Source organism: Pongo abelii, chromosome 1 (assembly GCF_028885655.2).
Source record: "Pongo abelii isolate AG06213 chromosome 1, NHGRI_mPonAbe1-v2.0_pri, whole genome shotgun sequence".
Classification (NCBI taxonomy): Eukaryota; Metazoa; Chordata; class Mammalia; order Primates; family Hominidae; genus Pongo; species Pongo abelii.
This window is the reverse complement of record NC_071985.2, coordinates 231,528,770-231,543,371: the sequence shown is the minus strand read 5'-3', so window position 1 is coordinate 231,543,371 and position 14,602 is coordinate 231,528,770. Positions and strand designations below refer to the sequence as shown.

Genomic DNA, 14,602 nt, shown 5'->3' with positions numbered 1-14,602 from the left:
TACACTGGCATGATGATCTGTCTTACCTTGATTTAACTCTTGGGCCCAGCCAGGACCTCAAAAGGATGGAGGTGGAGTTTTTCAGCCCCTACATATGCAAACACACACATAGCATGTATCTGAGCGGCCACATGGGCTGGCCCTGCTATTTTCTTACAGTTTCTCAGCCTCCCAGCCACCTTCTGCTCTGCATCACTGGCGCTGGGAGGCTGCAAGCTCCTTTCCCACTCTCCTCTGCCCGCTGGCTTCCAGTGAGGTTCCTGCAGCGATGGCGCTGGTGGGAGATGCCAGGCGAGGAATTGATCTCGCATTCTCGTTTCTGGGAACGTCTCTGAAAATGGCTGAATCCCGTCTGGGATCCCAGCTCCCAAGGAGGCGGCAGCTTGCTCACTGCTTGCACAGCCCCAGACGGCAGAGGGGCCCCCTCCTGCACAGCCCCAGAAGATAGAGGGGCCCCCTCCTGCACAGCCTGAGACGGCAGAGGGGCCCCCTCCTGCACAGCCTGAGACAGTGGAGGGGCCCCCTCCTGCACAGCTCCAGAAGATAGAGGGGCCCCCTCCTGCACAGCCCGAGACGGTAGAAGGGCCCCCTCTTGCACAGCCCCAGAGGGTAGAGGGGTAGCCCTGGCCTCTGGGGGCTGCACTCCTGGGCTCTGGAGCTGCCACAGCTCCTTCCTCCTCGTGCTTCCCCTTCCTCGTTTTGCTTTTTGCCCTTTCTGACATAGTAATGACTTCCGTTTCCCAGTCTGGACCTTCACCACCCCAGGGCGAGGGCTCAGGAGAGACAGCAGCACCCCCCAGGGCTTCCCTTTATTTGGAATACAGTGTGGGGGCTCCCCTTCCTTCTCCAGCCTGCCCAGGCCCCTGGAGCTGTCCTGGGGCCTGGGGAGTGAGGCCCCGTGCCAGGAGCACAGACTCTGCCAGGCCGGGCCCGCCCAGGTGGGAGCCCAGGCCTGGTGAAGCTGTGACCCGGCCCTCACTCCAACTCGGTGATAAAAGCTATCGCAGGGCTGCAGTGGGGGAGGAACAGGATGCATCTGCCAGGCGCCTGACCCGCAGTGCACTTCTGGGAGCTGTGCTTATCTCGCCGGGGTCTATTTCGCCCCAAGGTTTGGCGGGTTAAAAGCTGATATGCAACCGGCACCGCATGAACAGTATTTTATGATTAAAGACATCGCGTCCATGTGTAATTGAGATACTGCCGCATTTGCGGGGATTTTCAAGCGAAAACCAGGCCACGTGGAAAGGCTAAGCCCTCGTATCCCCCCCACTGCTGGGACCCCCGCCCCGCGGTCCCCTATGCCCGCGACCCCTGCGCTCACCCTCTCCCCTCAACCCTGAATCCAGCCCAGTCTCGCGCGAGCCCGCAGGGAGACCCCCGCCGCTCCCTGGACCACCCCTGGGCCCGCCGTACCCAGCCGCCCCCCGGCGCCCCCCAGTACCACCCCGAACCGGCTGCCGGCCTCCCGCCGCATTCCGCACAGGCGCACCGCGCGCCGAGGGCCGCACCGCCCAGCTCCGCCTGCTGCGCCAATGGCCGACGGGGTCCAAGTCTGCGGCCCAACGGGGAGGCGGGGCTAGGGGCGGGACCGGGACGCCGGACAGCAACCGTCCCGCAAGGCCCGGATTGAGGAGGCGGGAGGGACCCAAGCAGGCGGACCCGGGCTTTGGCGCCGCGATCTCGAGGCTTGGCCTGGAGTAGGAGGGGAAACAAGGCGGGACTAGAGGCGAATCCGAGGGGGCGGAGCAGGGCTCGGGGTGCGGCAGGGGGCGCGGCCAGAGGCGTGGCCGGGGCGCGCTGCGGCCATCTTGGGGGCGGGCCCGGGGCGGAGACGAGCCCGAAGGGGCGGGGCCTCGGTGGCAGCGAGAGAGGCGGGACCGGGGCATCCCGGGGCGGGGCCTGGGGCTGGATCTGTGAGCCCGGAGCGGGGATCCAGGAGCGAGGAGCCGGGAGCGGGGAACCGGGGAGTCGGGGAGCCGGGAACCAGGGCTGGCGGCGGCCCCCATGAGCACGGTGGACCTTGCCCGCGTGGGCGCGTGCATCCTGAAGCATGCGGTGACCGGGGAGGTGAGGCCGGGTGGGCGCAGGAGGGTGGGCGCGTCCCTGGCTCTTGCCCGGGCGTCCTGGCAGCGATGGGGTGGTGGGGGCCGCGGGGCTGGGGCGGGGCTGGGGCGGGGCTGGGGGCGACGGGGCGCGCCCCTGACCCAGCCGCCCGGCAGGCCGTGGAGCTGCGGAGCCTGTGGCGGGAGCGCGCGTGCGTGGTGGCCGGGCTGCGGCGCTTCGGGTGCGTTGTGTGCCGCTGGATCGCCCAGGACCTCAGCAGCCTCGCTGGGCTCCTGGACCAGCACGGCGTGCGCCTGGTGGGCGTGGGGCCCGAGGCCCTGGGTCTGCAGGAGTTCCTGGACGGCGACTACTTCGCGGGAGGTGCGTCCTGTTCCACGCCGCGGCGGCGCAGATACCCTTCCCTAAACTCAGGGCGTTCGGGGCCCTTTCTTGCCCAACCCCGGCCCTTCTGTCTCCTGGAGCGGCCTTGATATGCCCACGGGTCAGCGTCCCTCATCTCTCCCTGCCTTCCCGCCCCGCAGCTGGTGGCTGGGTGGTGCCCTGCACAGACCTGGACCCAGCAGCAGAGTCTGGGCGAGCTCTGCCCTGCCGGCTCCACCTGTTGCCTCTGGGACTCAGCCCCTCTTCTGAGTGGAGGGGGGGACACTCAGCCCCGTTTTACCCCTCCCGGCCCTGGGGGGGTGGGCTGAGCACGGAGGGTGGGCAGAGGAACTGAGGGTCGGAAGGAGGAGGGCGATTCTTGGTGGTGAGTGGGTTGGGGGCTAGTTCTGGGCCTGGGGCACACACATGTGGCTTCCGCTTTCCAGAGCTCTACCTGGATGAGAGCAAGCAGCTTTATAAGGAGCTGGGCTTCAAGCGGTGAGTGGGGGCGGGCACCCTTGGGTAGCGTGGGGTGGAGGGCCCAGGAGTGCCCACCACTCCCTGCCACCTCCTCTCCCTGCTGCCTTCTGTGGTGCTGTCCACTCGGGCCTTACTGGGCAAGGCGGCTCTGGTGGCACTGTTGACCCGCCCTTCTGTCAGGCCTTCTCTTGGGTGCTGGGCGACTGTAATGAGCCACCTTGTCCAGGGCTTACTCTCGGTGTCCAGACCACCTCGTGGGGTGGAGCCTCATGCCCCATCAGGGGTCATCCTAGCTTTCTGATGTCTGTGCCACAGGCTGCTTCCTTTGCTTGGCAGTTGCCAGCTGAGCCAGATCCCTGGGCACACCCAGCCTGGGGCCCCATCCATGCTCCCTGCACCCTCTGTGGGCCCTCGGCTAGCAGCCACTGGGCTCGGTGTCCAACCTGCCGGTGGGCTGGGCTGGCTGCTGATCTGGTTGCCTGTGCCATCTCTGAGCCCTGGTGAGGTGGGTGGGTGGGGTGGGGCCTGACCTAGGAACTGGTCTCATGGACACTGGAGCAGGCTCTGGACCCAGGCTTCTCCGGAGTCTGGCCAAGCGACCTGGTGTCTTCGCAGGTACAACAGCCTGAGCATCCTCCCAGCAGCTCTGGGGAAGCCCGTGCGTGATGTGGCTGCCAAGGTTTGTGTGGGTCAAGGGTGTACAGGCCCGGGGGGTGGGTGGTGGGAGCTCCCAGGGGCCTTTCCTCTAGGATTGACCCAGGCTGTGCCCACTCCTGACAGGCCAAGGCTGTTGGCATCCAGGGGAACTTGTCTGGGGACCTGCTGCAGAGCGGAGGGCTGCTGGTGGTCAGCAAAGGTGGGTCGAGGGAGGAGCCCCAGCCACTGCCTCAGGGAGGGCCTTGCTAAACTTGGTGGCCCAGCCCAGGCCCTCTCTCTGGCTTGTCAGTCTCATCACAGCCCCTCCGCCGCAATGTGGCCTGGTTCTGCGTGTCTGCTGGGCTGAGCGGGGCTGTGGCAGAACAGCTCACTCATCTGGGTAGCCGGGTGGGGGATATGGCTGGCCAGGGCTGCCCTGCCCTCCCTCCTCCTGGTACGTGGCTGTGAGGTGCAGGTGGCCTCCAGGGTGCCGTGACTGCCTGCCCGCTGCTACAGGTGGTGATAAAGTGCTGCTGCATTTCGTCCAGAAGTCCCCAGGCGACTACGTCCCCAAGGAGCACATCCTGCAGGTTCTGGGCATCTCTGCGGAGGTCTGTGCCAGCAACCCGCCTCAGGTGAACTGGGCCTTGGGGGCACTGCCTGCCAACCCACGCCCTGCCCCCAGGTCCCCTGGGAGGAGCACTCGGCTTGGTTGGGAGCTGAGCCACAGCACCGTGGGCATCATGCCAATTGTGCCCTGGGATGTGGATGCCACTGTGACCCCACTTGCAGAGTGGGGCAGGCTGAGAGGGGCCGAAGGGCAGCATGGCTGGATGGACAGGCACCTCGGGGCTGTCCTCAGAGGTGGGGGCGACACGTGGGGCGGTGGGTAGAGAGGCATGTCCTCTCAGCCTCGGGAGGGCTGGGGATTGTCCAAGGGGGCCCTCTCAGGCATTTGCCTGGTCCAGTGCCCAGCGGCCCCATGGGACCCTGCTGTCCCCGCAGTGTGACAGAGAGGCGTGAGGGAGGCGAAGGCCCTGGCCCCCGAGGAGCTGGGTGGCGTCTGCTGCCCTAGGTGTGCTGGAAGTCCGCTTGGAAGAACTGTTCTGGAAGCGCTGGGCCGGGATGCCGAACCTTTCCTGATCCGCAGGCAGCAATGAGCCAAGAAAACTGCAGTTCCTGAGCACGCACTGCTTCGTGGGCTCCGAGCCCTGCATCCTCCACAGCCCCCGACTCGCTCACTGTTGGGGCCCTCAGGGCGGGTGGGGTAGCTGCGAGTCCCAGGTGTCATCTTCCTGCTCTGCGAGTGTCTCTGGAGACCTTGGGCCTTTGGCCTGTGGGGCACTGGGGATGGTAACCTCACTGCCCTGTCACTCCCTTCAAAGGCGACAGACCCCAGCCCACGTCAGGAGAGGAGCGTGGGGTCAGCTCCAGCAGGGTTGGGGTCAGTGCCCGTGTCTGGTGGGAGGCACTCAGGAGAGTTGGGTTTTCAGGGCAGAGGTGGGCTTGATTCCACCTGGTGGGGTGGGATCAGGTGATGGGCCAGCCTGCCCCAAGGCCCTTTACTGATGTCAGAATCATTGTTTGCACCTGCTGGGTATGGCCTGTGGGGCGGCTGGCCCGGGAGGGTCTTAGTCTAATTAGGTGCATCCAGCTTCTTTGCCACCTTTCCCTAGGGACCCTAACAGGCCCAGAGCAGAGCCCCTTACCTCCCAGGTCAGACTACCTGCTCAGGCCCTCCCTTCCCATGCAGGCGATGACAACTGCAGCCCTCCCTGCGCTCCGTAGTCCAGACCTGGGGACCACTGTGGGCTCCTGTGGGTCTCCCAGCTCCCTTCCCGCCCCCAATCCCACCTCGAGGTGGCCATTTAAAAATGCATAGCAGGTGACCCACCGTGTCCCTTTGCGTTCAGCCCCTCCTCTGGCTTTCAGTTACACAAAGCTAAAATTTCAAGTTCCCAGCTGCAGCTCTCTAGGTACCCCGGTGCCCCAGTGGGGCTCCCCGCATCTGAATGTGTGGTCCCTGGGGGCGGGCACTTGGGGGCATCCTGGTCACTGCTGGCCCTAGCATTGGACCCTAGGAGACTTGACTGGAACTGGCTCCCTCCCCATCAGCTCCCAGCTGTCACTCTCTCCCACCCCCTGGCAGCTGTTTTGCCCAAGGCCACTGCTACCTGTTTGCCCACCCTGGTCCCTCCCAGACAAGCAAGGCCTCTGATTTCTTTGAAGCATTTACTGAGCTCGTCTGAAGCTGTAGATACTGGAAGACAATGCACCTTGGAGGGGTGGTCAGGACACAGTTGATTGTCTCTGTAGGGCTGTGACGGGGGCACTGAGCCCCATGGGTGTCTGTGGAGGGGGCTCCGGGCCAGGTACTGCACTGGACACTGCTCATCCCTGGGTGTCAGGCAGGCGGCTGCACCCTAGGCCAGGCGCGGAGGCCTGGCAGGCAGGCTTGGCATGGTTGGCCAGGGCGGGACGTACACTGGGTCGCAGCTGGCTGCACCTTCGCACAGATGCCTCCGAGCAGCGGGTGGGCGTGGGCTGCACAGCGCGGCAGGGCCTTGGCTACCACACGCGGCATCGCTCCTTGGGGTGCATGGGGGTGCCCCGGGCACAGTGGAACGTGTCTGCGAAGGCGGCCAGGTTCTGCAGCGACCCCAGTACCCTGTGGGTGGGTGGGTGTGACAGCAGGAGCATTGCCGTCTTGGACAAACACGGCCATTTTAAGTTCCCCGTGATTAAAAACCAGCCCAAAACATCAGCCTAATGGCTCATGTCAGTATGAGCAGAAACATTTCAACCGTGAGATGAACCCCCATCTGACCAGAAACATGCCAATCCCGAGAATAACCTCCCCTCCAGCCAGAGATATTCCAACTCTGCAATAAAAGTCTCCACACAGAAACATTCGCAGCCTGCGGTAGGTTCCCCCTTCCTAAACCCTTAAATGCCCTTAGTCTGTAAGAGAATGTTCCTGACCGAAATCGGCCAGAAGTCCCTCTCAGGTTTATTCCCAAGATAAACCTGTCTCTGTTGAGCCACTTTTTGTGCTTTCTTCTTTAACTCTTACAGGCCACTGGGGTGGGGGTGAGGGGGTTGTGGGCACGGGAGACTTGCCTGTACTTCAGGGGACTGTGGACGTCTGTCTTGATGGATTGGATGGCGAACTCAGGCCGGTAGGACCCGCACCACACCTGTGGGCATGTGGGGGGCGTGGCTACAGGCAATGTGGATGGGGTGGCCAGGAGGGGTGGGGGAGGGTCTCCACTATCCCCAGGCTGCCCCTTCTAGGATGGGGTGAGGGGAGCCAGCAGGTGCTCCCCTCCTCCCGTCAGCATTGGAATCCTGTCCAGCTCCCACCCCCTGCCCCTCATGCTTTTCTCCCAAGGGGCCTTCCACGCTGGGCTCTGGTCCCCAGAGGTGCCCCAGAGCGGGCCCTCCAGAGATGAGTGGGGAAGCATGGGGATGGTGGGACCAGGACTGCGGCTGCCACCTGGGCATAGTTGACAAAGAAGAGCTGCTCGTGGGTGAGATCCAGGCCGGGCAGCTGCTGGTCCTTGCCACCCTCTGCCATCCACTTGAGGTAGGCCTGCAGGCACCGGATGGGAGCTGGGCTTGGGCCTGCCAGCCTGGACTCCAGAACCCTCAGATCTCAGGGCAGAGCAGAGGTCTGGCTCCAGGACCTACCCCTGTGGGGGTCCTGCTGCTGCAAGGGCCCCTCGCACACCCCACGGATGAGCGCTCACCACGTCAGTCACTCAGGGACCCCTGAGCTGGGCTCTCGGGGGGAATCCCTGGCCAGACAGCCCACTGCACGGCACCTGTCCTGAATGAGCCCCTGATGCCCCCTCTCCTGCCATGCTGACGCCCCCTCCCCTGCCGTGCTGGTGCCCCCTCCCCTGCCGGGCCCCACCTTATAGGCTTGCCGCACCCCTCCGTTGTCGGCAATGTTTTCCCCAAGGGTGTTGAATCCGTTCACCTGCACACAGGAGACAGGATTGGGGCAGCCCCGGCCCTGACTCCTTTCTCCCTCAGGGCCGGGGCTGGGGCTCCGGTTCCCCCGCAGCCTCAGTGCTGGTGGCAGTGCTCACGTTCTGTTCGTCCGCCAGGTCCCAGGAGTAGTTGCCGTACTGGTAGATCATGCACTCTGACTGCTCCCGGAAGTGCTGGGTGGAGAAGTTACTCCACCAATCCATCATGTTGCCGTTCTTGTCGAAGTTCCGGCCTGGGCAGGGGCAGAGGAGGGCTGCCCACACGCCCCTGGCTGCACTGTGCCCGGCCCCATGGCAGCCACTGTGCCCGGCCACTCCTGTTCCTCCTGCAGCCAGCCCCAGTACAGAGAGCCCACAGTCTGAGTAGGCTGAGCCTGGAAGGGCATCACCGGCTCCAAGGGGCAGCAGCTGTCTGGGGCTACACAGCCCCCAGAGAAGGAGGGCTTCAGTGGTCTCGCATACCACTCCCTGAGGCTAGGGCCTAGCACCTGGGTCCTGTGGTCTTAGAGGCACCATGGTTTAAGGGCTCCTCCTGTGATGCCCAAACTCTAAGCCCCAGGTGAGGGGAGTACGTGGTTCCTGGGGACAAGGGCTGCCCACGGAAGGTCCCGATGGCCGAGCCACAGGGGAAAACCAGCCGGGGCCCCTGTCCCAGGCAGGGCGGTCCCCGTCGAGGGGCGGAGGTCAGCATGGCCATGGATGCCGGCTGTCTGGAGAGTCTCCCAGGCTGGGATCTGGGCTTCGCTGCTGTGCTGGGCAGTGTCGTCGTCTCCATGTCACAGGCCGTGAGAGGGAAGTGCCCAGTGCCAGGTGGAGTCAGGGTCATGGGCTGGAGTCCCTGGGTTCCCTCCTCCATGCTGGGAGTCAGTGCCCCCAGACAGGGCCCCAGCCTGGCATTCAAAGCCTGCTCTGCCCCCACAGCTCCCTGAGGACCTGGCCTCGGTGTCCCCACTGAAACCATGAAGAGGTTGAATGGAGCGCCCCCAGGCCCCTTCCTGGCTGCTTCTCCGTGGAGAGGGGAGGGCGTATGTGGTTGGAGGGGCATCCGCTCACCATTGTCGTCAAAGCCGTGCGTGATCTCATGCCCAATGACCATCCCAATGCCTCCGAAGTTCAAGGCCTGTGGCTGCTCCTTGCTGAAGAAGGGGGGCTGGAGGATCCCGGCAGGGAATACTGTCCCCAAGGGCAGGACAAAGAATAAGCTGTGAGTGGACACATCTCCTGTGTGCCAGGCTCAGGGATGGCGCTGCCAGGGGTTCTGACACTTGATCCCACAGACTGGGAGGCAGAGGTCAGGATTCCTTCAATTTACAGATGAGGACACGGAGGTTCAGAGGCTGGGCGGGCTCGTGCCTGGCGCACCCAGGACCTCAGTCCGGCCTCCTTCCACCATCCTGTTCTGCGTGCAGGAAAGGCTCTGTGCCGCCTGCCAAGTCCCTCCCCAAGCCGCTCATGGGCATGGGAGCGAATGTTCCCCACGGGGGCAGCAAGGGGAGACGTAGGAGAGCGTTCCGAGAACAGGCTGGGGTGCCCCCTGGAGGAAGGGATGGGCAGGGGGCTGCAAGCCACCCCTTCAACTCTGGCACCAAAGGGCCTGGGCAGGCAGGGAGGGGGAGGAACTTACCAATCTGGTTTCGGTTTGGGGAGTAGAATGCATTGACCACCGCCGCCCCGATGATCCAGCTGTGATAGACAAACTGGTGTCTGGGAGCCGCCTCTCCGGGGACCCTCCCTTTGGGCTCTCTCTGCCTTGATGGACCAGGGCCTACCCTGGCCACACCAGGGCAAGGGCCCAGGCCTATCCCAAGATCGGGTTCCTTCCTGGGGTCCCTGAGGAGGAGGCGACTTGGGCCCCAGAAAGCAGAGGGTGATGGGGGACTCTGTTCAAGAGAGGCTCAGTGACTGCACCCCTGAGCTGGCACTGGACCCCAGCCACGCATCCAGTCCCCCGCCTGGCAGGTAGCCCTGCATGCCTTACTGGCCACTCCCTGGCCCCCTGTGCCGCGCCAGCGATGCCACTCACAGATTTGGGTCCACCTTTTCCCGAAGCTTCCTGAGGCTCCGCTGGGCGCCCACCTTGAGGTTCTGCAGACTGTTCTCAAAGTACAGGTCCTCCGAGAAGTTCAGCTATGGGAGAGGGGCAGTCACTGCCAGATGCTGGGGCTGGGCCCTCAGAGGGGCAAGGAGAGAGGTCCTGGGTGGTTGGGGAAGGACCTCAAGCCTCGCCAGGCGTCCGCACGTGGACAGTCGGCTGTGGGTGCAGGTGAACGGGGCAGCCCTGGCTGTGGGCATTTACGTGACTCTGAGCAAGTCCCTCGTCCCTCCAGGCCTCAGTTTCCCCATCTGTACACTGAGGGTAGTGCTGGAGCCACCACCCTAGGGCACGGTGAGGACAGCTGTGTTAGCACCCGGGAGGAGGGCGCAGGGCTTGGCACGGAGGAGCCCCCAGGCAATCAGGGACCATGTCCACAGTGTGGGGGGCAGTTTAGGGCTGGAGTGGGGGGGGCGCACATTGGAGTACTCCTCGTCCAGGCGCCTGTTCGTCTCCTCCAGGATGTAGTCAGGGTGGCCGATCTGCTCCCGGATGCTCATGGCCTGAGTGGGGAGGAGGGACTGGTCAGTGGGTGCCCCACTGCGGATGGGGTCAGCCCGGGGGCCGGTCAGTGAGTGCCCCACTGTGGGAGGGGTCAGCCCGGGGCATCCTGGCTGTGCTCTCCCTGTCCTGTGGTGAGGGGCTGGGGGGCTCCGGGACCTGGCCCCCACCTTGCAGGCCCTGGGGAGGTTTAATGGGGACAGAACATGGAAGGCTTCGCCCACCTGACCTAGAGTCCAACAGCCCGCCAGGGGTCTGGGTGGGGGCAGGGGCCCTGGAGGAGTCACTTGGCTGCCATCTGTCACTTGGGTCCAGAGGAGCTTCTGGTGGGTCTGACCCTCGCTCCCGAGGCCACCGCTACCCCAGCTGGCTCCTGGGGGACACTGGGGATGTCCCAGGCCTGGGTCCTGCCCCCGCCTGCTTTTCCTCAGCTCCACAGTGGGCGGGTGGTCCTGTCTGCGCCTCCCGGGGCTGCCTTCTCCCGGTGGGGTCCTGTCTGCGCCTCCCAGGGCTGCCTTCTCCCCGTGGGGACCGTCAGGCGGCTTTGTTGGGGAAGTGCTGCCCGTGCCCAGATCCAGTCGGGGCTGCCCCGACCTCTGCGAGCCATGTACCTTCTCCTGCGCCTTCTTCTTGGACTCCTCGTCCATCCAGCCCAGCTCGTCCAGTGTCTCCACAAACACTGTCCGCACCTTGTCAATGAGTTCTCTGACCTGGGAAGTGGGCATGGCCCTCGTGTCCCAGACTCATCTGGAGGGCGAATGACCAGCCTTCGAGGGCTTTGGGGAGGTCTGGTCTGAGCCCCACCGGGGCAAGGCCCAGGGCTGCCCAGCTGTGGGCTTCTTGGGTGAGATGTGGGGCCGGTGGGGGGATGAGATGACGACCGAACTTCAGGGTCCTCCCTGCTGGGCTGTGGGTCCTCATAGGCCAGGGGCAACTAGTACCACCTGTGCCTTTCCCAGCTGGACCTGCAGGGCTCAGGCTGGGACCCAATGGCCGGCTGGGGTCAGGGGCATGGGGTGGGCACGGCTTCCCTTAGCCTCCCTCTGTCTGGTGCGCTGGGGCAGGTGGCCCTGAGCCTGGGTGGGGTAGGAGTCTCAGGGCAGGGAGGCTCGGTGTCCCTGCGGAAGGCTGGCCCCGGGTGGGCCGTGGATGAGGGGCGCCCACCATGCTCTTGCTGTCTCCAGGGAACGCCTCCCTGACGTAGAGGGAGCCCACGGCGTTCTCCATGTTGCTGTTGACGTAGCCCACACATTCACGCCAGCGCACCTCCTCCACCATTGTGCCAAACAGTGCCTGGTGGGGCCACCCGATCATCCCATGGGCCCCCACGTCAGCCTTCCCAGGCCTGGCGTGGGGCCCTGGGCTTATGGGGTGAGCAGACCCATCTATCCTCAGCCTCAGGGTGCCCCGGGGCCAGCGGGGGCACGTGATGATCTCAGCCTTGCCTCTGGGTGCTGCTGCGGCGGGGGGAGGTTGGGCATGCTATTGTGACTGGGGAGCCTCCGCAGACTGAGAGCTGGGCCTTTACCCCGAGGAGCTGGCGGGTTCCTCCCCGGCCCCTGTCCTGGTTGTCTGGCTGGACTCTGCTCTCCAGGACTCCAGCCCCAGTCTCAAGACACAGGGCTGGCGCTGACCCCAGAGCAAGGCCTGGGACCATGTCCCTCTCAGCCACCAGCTCCCAGGGCCCTGGTCTCCCTATTGTTGAAGCAGCTGTGAGAACACCTGCTCATCTGTCCCCAGGGACACAGGGGCATGAGACTCTGGGCCCCAGACTCAGGCAAGCCCAGGGAGCACTCTGCCCAGTGTCCTGCCACACCTTCTGGGCTGCAGGACTTCCTGCCCTCTAGGAAAGGGAGGCAGCCCTTTCTTCCTCCCCAGAAGCTCCTAGACTCAGTGCCCCCCTGACACTTGACTCACAGATGTCTCTGACCCACTCCCCCATGGCAACAGGAGGCTTGACTTGCCCCCAGCTTGCCTCTGCCTCAGTCTCCCCATTACAGTGGGGGCCTCTGTCCCTCCCATTAGTCTAACAAAGGTCTTGAGAGTCCTGATTCCCCTCTGCCCTTAGCCCCTATACCCAATCCCTCAGCTGCTGCGGTCAACACCTCCCCTGCGTCTGTCTGTCTGCCAGCACCATGGCCAAGCCTGTCACCTCACCTGGGTGACTACATCAGCCTCCATGCTGACCCTGCCCCGTACTCAACTCACTCTCCCCAGAACAGCCAGAATCCCCCTAGGGCCTCCCTGCGGTTCCTTGTCTCCACCCTCACCCCAGCCCTGGAGCAGCCACACTGACTACAGGAGCAGGAAATCTGACCACGTCTCTGCTCTTAGCACCCCTGCGGCTTTCAGACGGGGAGTACAATCCAAACCGGCTGCTGCGGCCCGCGGTCACCTCGCCTCCCTCCCTGCCGTCTTCTCCTTCCTGTCCGCTGCTGACCACGGGTCTGGCCCCTGCCTGCTCCTGCCTCTGGCCTCTGCACTGGCACTGGCTGTTTCTGCTCCCAGGAAATCACCCCGCCGCCTCTTCAGGCCTTTAAGGTCTCAAATGTCACCTCCCCGGAGCAGCGCTCCCTGTCCTCGTCCCTCCCTGCCTCCCTGCCACAGCACACTCTGTGGTTTTGGCAGAGCTGCGTTCTGCCTTGTTGACTGTTATGGTCGACTCCCCACCGGGGTAGGCGCCTCGCCCTGCCTTGTCCATGGCTGTGACCCTGTTGCGGACCTCGGTGCTTGCCCACAGCTTATGCTCAGCATCATGGCCTGAATGAATGAGTGCCTGGCCAGGCTCTGGGCGGGGCAGGGGCTCACCTTCCGGTAGTTCACTCGTGTGTCCTTGAATCTCTGGCTTAGGCTACCAATGCGGTCCAGCACCAGGCGCCAGACCAGGTAGTTCTGTATGGTCCTGGGGGCAGAAGGTAGAGGGTGAGGGGAGAACAGGTGAGAGGTCTTTGCAAGGGAGGAGATATGGCTTAGGGCCCTTGGCCAGCACCTTCCGCCCCAAACAGAAAGTTATAGGTGCTGGAGAAAACCTCCAGGACAACCACCTCCAAGATCCAGCCCATCTGCCCCGGGTGCTTGGGATGTGACACATTTTTAATGTAAGACTCCACTGGCCACTAAAGCTTAACCCCGCATGTCCCACACCCCTCAGGGCAGATGCTTCATAGGGTCCCCTCCTGGGAGCAGAAACTGTGCTGGGGAGGATGGGAGAGCAGGGGCAAAGATGCTGAGGCCTTTGGAGACCCTCCCTGGGCCTCACCTGGCTGAGTAAGTGTCGATGATGTCTTCAAGGTTCTGCAGGTAGGGGATGCCATAGACCACCACTTCCTCATCTGGCAACAGCTTGATTTTGACAGAGGATAGCACAGTTTGTATGAACAGAGTCCAGTTAAATCCCTGCGGATAGAGGAAGTGGGGAGAAAGAGGGAGAGAGAGAGAGAGAGAGAGGGAGAAACAGTTTCTGGGAATCTAAGAAACCCAGCCCCCATTGAAGAATGTTCAAGGAATAAGAGAGAAGGTGCAGGTAATCAGAATCAGGAAAGGGTGGGTGACATTATTACAGAGCCTACAGCTGTAAAAACCCAAGCAATCATGCAGATATATGCGAAAGCCTAAGTATAACAGGCAAGTTCCTAGAAAAACACAACTTAGCAAAAATAACAAAAAAAGAAATAGAAAATACGAATAGTCTTCTAGGTTAAATAAATGGAATATTTAATTTGAAACTTTCCAACAAAGAAATTCCCAGACCCATTTGGCTTCACCAGTGGATTCTTTCTGACATTTAAGGAAAACTGCCAATCTTACTAAAACTTTCCAGAGATGAGAAAATGCTTTTCAACTTGATTTATGAGGCCAAGAATCACCTTAATACCAAAATAAGGATATTATAAGCAGAGTAAATAATAAGCCAGTCTCATTTATGTCATAGATACAAAAGTTCTAAGCAAAATATTAGCAAATAGAACCTAGCCATACTTGTATAAAATGCTAATACATCACAGCTGAATTAGATTTAGTCAAGGAATATACGTTTGGTGTAACATTTGAAAATCAAATAATTTTAATTCACTACAATAACTGAATAAAGGAGGAAAGTCACATGATCGTTTCAACAGATGCAGAAAAAGCATTTGATAAAATCTGCCATCTCTTCATAATAAAAACTCTTGGCAAATAAAAATAGAAGGGGTCAGCCACAGTGGCTTACGCCTGTAATCCCAACACTTTGGGAGGTTGAGGCGGGCTGATCACCTGAGGCCAGGAGCTCAAGACCAGGCTGGCCAACATGGTGAAACCCTGTGTCTACTAAAAATACAAAAATTAGGTGGGTGTGGTGGCGCACGCCTGTAATCCCAGCTACTTGGGAGGCTGAGGCACAAGGATCACTTGAGCCTGGGAGGCAGAGGTTACGGTGAGCTGAGATCACTCCACTGCACTCCAGCCTGGGTGACAGAGCAAGACTTTGTCTCAA

The 14,602-nt window shown here is 62.3% G+C and overlaps 2 protein-coding genes across 18 annotated transcripts in view; one reads left to right on the top strand and one right to left on the bottom strand.

Annotated features, from left to right (window-relative positions):
• The first annotated feature begins 1,890 nt into the window (after nucleotides 1-1,890).
• On the top strand, nucleotides 1,891-6,584 carry PRXL2B (peroxiredoxin like 2B). Of its 2 annotated transcripts, none has more exons than XM_024242852.2 (7): nucleotides 1,891-2,067; nucleotides 2,220-2,424; nucleotides 2,871-2,922; nucleotides 3,520-3,583; nucleotides 3,685-3,760; nucleotides 4,057-4,151; nucleotides 4,546-6,584. In XM_024242852.2, the coding sequence occupies exons 1-7, from the start codon at nucleotides 2,005-2,007 to the stop codon at nucleotides 4,561-4,563; spliced, it is 573 nt and encodes a 190-aa protein (XP_024098620.1). In that variant the 5' UTR covers nucleotides 1,891-2,004; the 3' UTR covers nucleotides 4,564-6,584.
• The window catches only part of MMEL1 (membrane metalloendopeptidase like 1), a 41,967-nt gene continuing 33,071 nt past the window's right edge, over nucleotides 5,707-14,602 (bottom strand). For 8 of the 16 annotated variants that reach the window (XM_054557246.2, XM_024232005.3, XM_054557266.2 and 5 more), the window contains 13 exons: nucleotides 13,388-13,524; nucleotides 12,937-13,030; nucleotides 11,293-11,421; nucleotides 10,740-10,838; nucleotides 10,047-10,130; nucleotides 9,559-9,662; nucleotides 9,160-9,218; nucleotides 8,589-8,708; nucleotides 7,635-7,768; nucleotides 7,457-7,522; nucleotides 7,037-7,132; nucleotides 6,661-6,737; nucleotides 5,707-6,208 (listed from right to left, as the gene is read on the bottom strand). In XM_054557246.2, the coding sequence (XP_054413221.1) occupies nucleotides 6,109-6,208; nucleotides 6,661-6,737; nucleotides 7,037-7,132; nucleotides 7,457-7,522; nucleotides 7,635-7,768; nucleotides 8,589-8,708; nucleotides 9,160-9,218; nucleotides 9,559-9,662; nucleotides 10,047-10,130; nucleotides 10,740-10,838; nucleotides 11,293-11,421; nucleotides 12,937-13,030; nucleotides 13,388-13,524 (1,299 nt within the window). In that variant the 3' untranslated portion in view covers nucleotides 5,707-6,108. Of the gene's footprint in view, nucleotides 6,209-6,659; nucleotides 6,738-7,036; nucleotides 7,133-7,456; nucleotides 7,769-8,588; nucleotides 8,709-9,159; nucleotides 9,219-9,558; nucleotides 9,663-10,046; nucleotides 10,131-10,739; nucleotides 10,839-11,292; nucleotides 11,422-12,936; nucleotides 13,031-13,387; nucleotides 13,525-14,602 lie in introns of those variants that run through there. The other 8 variants (XM_054557275.2, XM_054557273.2, XM_054557287.2 and 5 more) reach the window with 3 other exon arrangements.

Coding starts and splice junctions, on each gene's coding strand:
- PRXL2B (XM_024242852.2), top strand. CDS start 2,005: ATGAGCACGGTGGACCTTGCCCGCGTGGGCGCGTGCATCCTGAAGCAT. Junction 2,068..2,219: donor AGCATGCGGTGACCGGGGAG/GTGAGGCCGGGT, acceptor GCCGCCCGGCAG/GCCGTGGAGCTGCGGAGCCT. Junction 2,923..3,519: donor AAGGAGCTGGGCTTCAAGCG/GTGAGTGGGGGC, acceptor GTGTCTTCGCAG/GTACAACAGCCTGAGCATCC.